General features: G+C 38.0%; 1 protein-coding gene across 6 annotated transcripts in view; it reads right to left on the bottom strand.

Moving 5' to 3' along the window:
• spn-E (spindle E) overlaps positions 1-7500 on the bottom strand; it is a 437239-nt gene that overhangs the window by 28337 nt on the left and 401402 nt on the right. For all 6 annotated transcript variants that reach the window (XM_067091856.1, XM_067091855.1, XM_067091853.1 and 3 more), the window contains one exon: positions 5092-5246. In XM_067091856.1, coding sequence (XP_066947957.1) covers positions 5092-5246 — 155 coding nt within the window. The remainder of the gene's footprint in view (positions 1-5091; positions 5247-7500) is intronic.

Raw genomic sequence — 7500 nt, 5'->3', positions numbered from 1 at the left:
TCAGTCCAGGTACTGCCGTGAATGGGTGCGACCTTATAGGGCACGTGCGCGTGCACGGGCACGACTTCGCAACCCCCCCACTGGCCCATCTCCCTCACTTTCACCATCACTTTCTGTCTCGTCCCCACCAGCCAGAATCGGTGCCTCCTCCTCCTAAGACTCTCCCTCATAAGCACTGAAACCACTGAACTCTAGTTCACTTTCATGCTCTGGCTCTTGTACGGACATTGGGGGAAAATACTCGTCATCACTGACATCGGACGTGATGTCCTCGTCACTAGATGACCAACTGCCATCAAAATGAGGACTTTCCAGCTGCTCTTGATCGAGTTCCAACAAGTATTCATCAATGTCCTTTTGTTGGAGGTCTCCCAAATGTTTACAAATGCCTCTCAGGACACCCCGATGTTTCTTAGGGGTCGTAAAAGGCACAGGGTACGGCCCTTGGGGTCCACGGTCACTTTCGGCCACACGCAGCTGGGTCACGCTTGTAAACAAAACAACAGTGTGATCCGTGAACTCCCAGCATCCCTCAAGGCTCGATTTAAAATTTTTCGCAAACGAGGCCTATAAGTATTTTTCCGTGAATATTTAAAAAAAACTTTTTGTAGTCTCCGTATTTTACGTCCACTCGGCACCCGACAGACAACTTTTGTCGACGTAAAATACGTCCAGTCAGCGTTAAAGGGTTAAGGTAAGTCATGGCTCCACTACTGAGTATAGTGATATTATGATCATCCATAACATCCTCCAACATCCTACCCTTGCCATCTGTCGTGTTCCCACCCCATATGGGGTTGTGAGCATTAAGGTCACCAAGGAGGAGGAAAGGAGTAGGAACCTGACTGATCAGTAAACGAATATCGTCATAAGTGAAATCCAAATCAGGAGGAAGATAGATGGAGCAAATTGTAATTTGCTTGTCTAAAATTAAAGTTGCTGCTACAGCTTGGAGATGAGTATTAATTGATAGCAAGCAATGTTGCAATGACTTATGCACAATAATTGCTGCACCTCCCTTAGCTCTATCTCTGATTGGTGGAGGAGAATTATATATGCTGTATTTTAACCCAGGATTATATTGCGTGCTTCCAAGCTTAGCTTCCTGGAGAGACACAATACCTGGGCTATGGTCATGGAGCAGTACCTTCACCTCTTCACTTCAAGCCCTAAGACCTCTTCAGTTCCACTGTAATATTGACGTGAAAACTATTTTTTGGGCTTGGTGAAAGGCCCTTTGAATGGAGCCTTCTCATTTACTCTCTTTTGTTTATGAGTATTATCAAGAGATGATTTGGAAAGGATTGGTCTTGACAGGTTTGGTTTATTGTCTGTTGATTTACTGGTGTCATTTTGTTTCCCTTTCTTGTCAGTTTGTTTAAATTCAGGCTGGGGTTCTTGCATCAAGTTTAGTACTTTGTATCTATTACTAAGTGATCCATGTTTCATTGGAGGAGAGGATGAGAGGGAATGTCTCCTCTTTTGGTGCTTTTGCTCCTCAGTCTCCATTAAATCAGGCAGAGAGACTGCCTGAGAGAATTCCAAGGTTTTTTTTGGTTAAGTGCCATCTTATCCTCCTTGGAGGCTTGTGCTCTAGCCTCAACAGGCAGAGCACCTGACCCAGATGGCTGGGCCACTACCACAGGGGTTGATGCACTTGCTACATTAGAGGGCACTGCCATGGCACCCCTAGTGCTATATAGGGGTTGTGGCTTAAGAACTTCAGCATAGCTCTTAGGTTGTTGACCTAATTGTCTTTTTGCAAAACCGATACTTGTATGCTCTGCATTGGCTTTATTCAGTGCAGACAGTTCAAATTTGTAAATTTCACAGTTTTTGTTATTGGATTTATGTTCCAGCTGACAATTAACACATTTTGCTTTTCTATTACATTCATCATCATGATGGACACCAGAGCAGTTTATACAAATTTTAGCATTTTTGCAGTTTTTGGATGGGTGGCCAAACTTAAAGCAATGATAGCACTGCATTGGTCTTTGCTGGAAAGGATGTACTCATATACTTTCATTTTCAAATATGACATGAGAAGGTACTTCATAGTCTACATAGGTTAAAATGATCATGTTGGCAATAGCTGCCATTTTCACCCTCCAAACTGAAGTGGTACTCATTTTTAGAATTTCTTCTTCTCCCATTACTAAAGCTCAAGTGGGGCTTGATCTCCATAATCATTTCATAATTTTTTATGTCTAACAAGTTCAGCATATAAGCTTGGGTTGTGGATTTGGCATGAATAAGAACAGTGTTCTTCCCAAAAGGAGAAACATCACTGCTCTTTATTCCTCCCACCTTTTTCTGAAGTAAACCTGCAAAATTTATAGTAGTTATAATTTTCCTCCTTGGCTGAAGCTACCACCCACATAGAAGGTTTAGGAGTCCTTATTTCTGCATTCTGGTTTCACTCTGGTTTATCCTGAGCCCATTTAGATGGCACATAAGCGTCCATGTCTTTGGGAACTTTGTCCGTTAAGGCTCCTCGTACTGTAGCTTGACCTATTTGTATGGCACTTATCATACTATTAGCCTTTAGAGCCTCATCATGGCTACTAAAGGTAACCCACACTTCCCCTATACAGTACATTCAATATCAATAAAGTCATCCTGATTTCTACAACAGTTCCAAATGATTTCAGAGCTGTCGAGATCATTTCATAATCACAACAAACTGGTAAGTCTTCGATATGGAGCATTCTCAAATTTTTCACACAACCTGGCTGTGTTGAGGATTTAATTTTGGATGAAGATTTCTTAGAGAAGTACGTGTCCTTGCTTGAAGTCGTCATCAATGAAGTACGGCTAGAGGGTCCAGGGAAAGGGAAGTCAGGAAGGGGATCAGGATATTTGTTATTACTGCTTTTTGTCAATTTTTTTTTTTTTGAGAAGTCATCAACATTTGGAGAAATTTCAATCTCCAAGGTGGGTGCAGACATCGTCATCTGTGCCAGAAAAGCACCATCAGAGGGCCCACGGGTACTCGAATCTTTATAAATGCTAGACGTAATGATTTGAGAGGGGTAAAAAAAAAAATACAAATAATAATAAACCTGAAAGCCTTACAAAAGATATCATCAGCCTTTCATGGGGAATATTCTTCCACCAATGGCACAAGTGGGAACTGACTCCCAAATGTCCACGTCCTTACCCTACCCCACAGGGGATGGCACAACACGATTATAATGGCCCAAGTGTAAGCCAAACCTTCTTGCTAGACTGAAGGTATTACGAAAATACTATCACCCCAACTTTAACCGTGTTATGGGCAAACCTGATAGAATGCCGAGAGTCCTATCCCTAGAACCAGACCTCCTTGGAATCCATGGTCCAGCCCTAAAGAATAGTTCTGCCTGATATCACTCAGGTCCGAACATTATCAGGCAGCTGATGGTCCTACCACAGTTCCCACTATTTAGCTTCGGATATAAACCCAATCCCAGCTATGATATCTTTTCCTGTTTATCAGGTCCAATAAATTTTAACAAAAGCAGAAAATTCCACAAAAATTAATTCAGAAAAATATACAATGGGCTATGGGTCTCTTGGACTCAAAATCAGGAACAGATTCCTAGGGTTCAAGAGCCTCCTCACCATGTCAAGGTGGTCCCAAATTGAGGGGGATTTAATGTTATTATTTAATCTTATTACACTTAATATTAATATTTGAAAATTAGTATTGTAAGTCATTATTTTGTCATAAAATGTACCCTCTAAAAATGCTTATACTATCATCCAGAAACACTTATATACCATTTTAATATAATTTCAATATTTTTTACTTTAATATAATTTTAATATTTCAATAGTATCAGTTCTGAGTATTGTATCTATGGGGTAGAAAAAAAAAAAGTTTGAGAGGTCAGCTGCCAACAGGGTTCACTTCTATACTATAAAGGGGTCACTTGAATGGAGGGAAGGAGACCAGTTTTCCCATCTGTTTCTCTCTGTCTTTGAGTTAGGTACTATTTCATCTTATTACGTATTACTTAATCTTACAGTATTTATTATTATTATTATTAATTATTATTATTAATAAATATTATTATTATTATTATTATTAATCTTAATATCTGAAAATTAGTAAATAATTTTATATCGTAAAAAATTTATTTACATGAAAATAACATCAAAATGCAGTAATCAGTGAATATTTCTCGACAAAAAAGGCCACGACTTGCCAGATTATCCACGAATAATTTACAGATATGCTCCACAAAAAATCCTGCAAATCATGAGAATGTGAATACTTGGGGTTTACTGTATTCCTTTTGCATATACCTCCTTTATTTGTGAGGCCAGAAAACTTGTGCATGTCTACTTCCACTGCACATTTTTGTATTGGATATCGATTTTTCTAATTTCAACAAATGCTCCGACAAAATCATCAGACCCTAACTCAGCCTGCCTAGATTACACCACCACATATGCAGGGAATGCTATTCATAAGCAATGTACTACTGCCATTTAACAAATTCCTTCTCTACCTGCCCTGGTCTCTATTCTTTAATAGACAGATGGGAGCAAAGACAAATCATTCCACATTTAAAAATGTGAGGGGAGTATCGGGCACAAAAAAAGGCACGACAAGGATGAACTATAAGACTACATATCTGGGAAACTTTCCCTAATGATTTGGGATTCTTTTTAAAGGATTTTTAGTTGTAACACCAGTTAATTTAATAATAATCAACCTGATTAAGGGGGAACAATTCCAACAACAGAAGTATTAATAAAATCTCATGAGAGTAATAGTTCCATAGAGAGAAAATAAAAAATTCCATCAACATAATAAAGCAACTTTTAAACCCTTAAGACTACCATTAACACAAAAAGGGTCTCCTTTTGCCAAGAGCAATTGCTATGGGTAGGATAGAGATGTCTCTCTAGCCCCAAACCGAGACCAGAATTACCAGAATTACTAATTTCAACACAAGAGGAGGCTGCTAGATGACAAGAAACTAGGAGAAATGCAAATTTCAAGCAGATCTAAAACTTTTATGACGAATTTCAGTTATGAAAGCTGACCTTAGCTCTAAAAAACCAAAAAACTGGACAAAAAAATTTGTAAAAGCTTACCTTTTCAATAAGGATTGTAGTTCCAAAAGATCTTCTCTTAGTTTGCCATTGGTGAGCTCATTTTGCAATATAATTCCATTATGCAAGGGAAATACTACAGCTCCTGGATTACCATAACATCCTTTAACATCTGGTTTGAGTAGCTCCTCTGAAATCTATTATATTTTTTAAGTTAACTGTTAGAATTAAAAATTAATTCACACAAAATTACACCACATCTACACATCCATCCGAGGGATTTAATTCCTCATAATAGGTTGGCCAAGTCTCCAAGTACAACAGATTACTAAGATGCTGTGACATGAGAAAGCGGTGTGCTATTTATCTATGCATTCAATTACTACTGAAAAATCTGTAAACTGTAACAAAGAATTTCTACATATATTTCAAAAAAATATTTAAAACTGCACATCAACACTTTGCTATCAATTTACCTTGGTTTTAAAACAATGCCCAAGACAAAAAACCCTGAACAAAAATAACCATAAAACTACTTAGGTGGCTGACTTTCATCTTATATTGATAATCTGTTAAAAATTAATTTCCCTACTGCACTGGAGGACATATACTGGTAGACCACTTGTTTAAAAATGTTGTGTCCTTTGTCCAGAAAATATAAAAGTAGTAAAGGTTTACCATCATATAGCACAAGCCAAAATGATATTGCTACTGCAAAACTAGGTCAACCTTCAATTCTTCCTTGAAAATTAAAATAAGAGGGCAACCTAACAGATTATTAGTAGCCTATTAAAAAACAATTTAGGTAGACTACTCTCAAATTTCAAACTGAAACCAAGTCAAGGGGACTGGGTGGAAAATCATGTTAGCCTATTTTTCAGGAAATTGCAGCAGGCCTAAAGTGCACAGGTCTCTCGAAAAGTGTGATGCCATGTTCCTTTGGATTCCACATTTGGTCCATCAGACACAAGAAAGAACTCGTCTTACTACAAAAGCAACATCTGGATCCTCAGCTGGATTGTTTTTCCACCAATTCTTGCAAACCATTTTGCATTGTTCCTCATCTCATCATTTGCACTAACATTTTTGTAGTGAGAATTTAACAAGCAGGGTTTGCTTCCTGCCAGTCTGTATTTTTGGTATCTAGTGCATAATTTACCTTTTTTCATAAACTGGTACTCTTTTCAGTAAGGATTTTACAAGTTTGGTGTTACCACCAACTTTAACTAAGAAGTACTATCAGAAAACTGATAATAATCCTGACAAATGTTCACCCTCTTTCATTGTAGTTTCTGCTTTTGTCTTCACTTCCATGGCTGTTCTTACTTTTCCCGTTACAGTTTTTCTTCAACAACACTTAACTCTTATTTCCTCCTCCTTTTTCAAATATCTCTGGATGGTTCAGAGACCTACGGCTTCATTTTAACTACTTTACATTAAAGTTTACCATGAGAACCACCAATTTAATGATCAACAAGGTTCACACAAAAAACCTATGGTTTAGATATCACATACAAGAGTTCTGTGGAATATGCCGCACTGAACTACACTCATAAAGGTTTCATGAAGTGTGATCAGTGACAGGCATGTGGAAGTTATTCACTTGGCTTCATCAAGGTTTGTTTCTCAGGTATAGAAAATGAACTTTATTTGAAAAGGTGTGACTGTGAGCATGAAACTACTGTGACTGATTGATTGATGCTGTGATATATTATCTGTATCTTGGAAAAAGGACCAAAACTGTAAATTTACAATATTGACTTTTGGTCCTTACATCCATACTTCCATTCTGAAAATTTCTTTTTCTTCCTTATTTACCTTTGTTACTACTTCTTTCCTTCCAACTGGAACTTCTCTCCCATCTTTACCAAGACTACCTGGGTCACCTTAAAAATTTCTGATGAATATATACGATACAAATGCCATACCAGATTTGTCAGCATTCTTTTTTTCATTGTTTAATATTCTTTAGAAAAATGCAGTACATCAATTTCACAGGCAATCATTTCAGCATTCTCCTCTGAAGCTTCTTCCATTCTACAGTCTCTCCTTTTTAGTCATAGGGAGGGTTGGAGTCAGGAAGGGATCTATCAGTAAAAGATCTGCCAAAACAAATTATGCAATGCGCTGTTCCGTAACTGCTACATGTAGATGGAAGTGCTAAGGACACAAAGGAGAGGAAGACCTAAGAGATGGAGAGCCTGCACTTGACAAAACATGGGAGATCAAGGAATGGACAAAAGGAGGACACAAGATAGAAACACCTGGAAAAGTCTCATAATAAACAGCAACCCTGGCTAAGGATTAAGCTGAGAAGAACTAGTTTTTTCTTGTCAGGCTATATATGTTTCTGGCTTCTCTAAAGGAAGACACTGTTTCCATCAACGCCATCATTTGTGCAGTTTTTAAATGCATTACCCTATGATAGCTTCTCAATTGCAAAAGTGTATT

The sequence above is a fragment of the Macrobrachium rosenbergii genome, chromosome 48 (assembly GCF_040412425.1).
Source record: "Macrobrachium rosenbergii isolate ZJJX-2024 chromosome 48, ASM4041242v1, whole genome shotgun sequence".
NCBI lineage: Eukaryota > Metazoa > Arthropoda > Malacostraca > Decapoda > Palaemonidae > Macrobrachium > Macrobrachium rosenbergii.
Note: the sequence above shows the minus strand (reverse complement) of the source record. Positions and strands in the feature narration are given on the sequence as shown.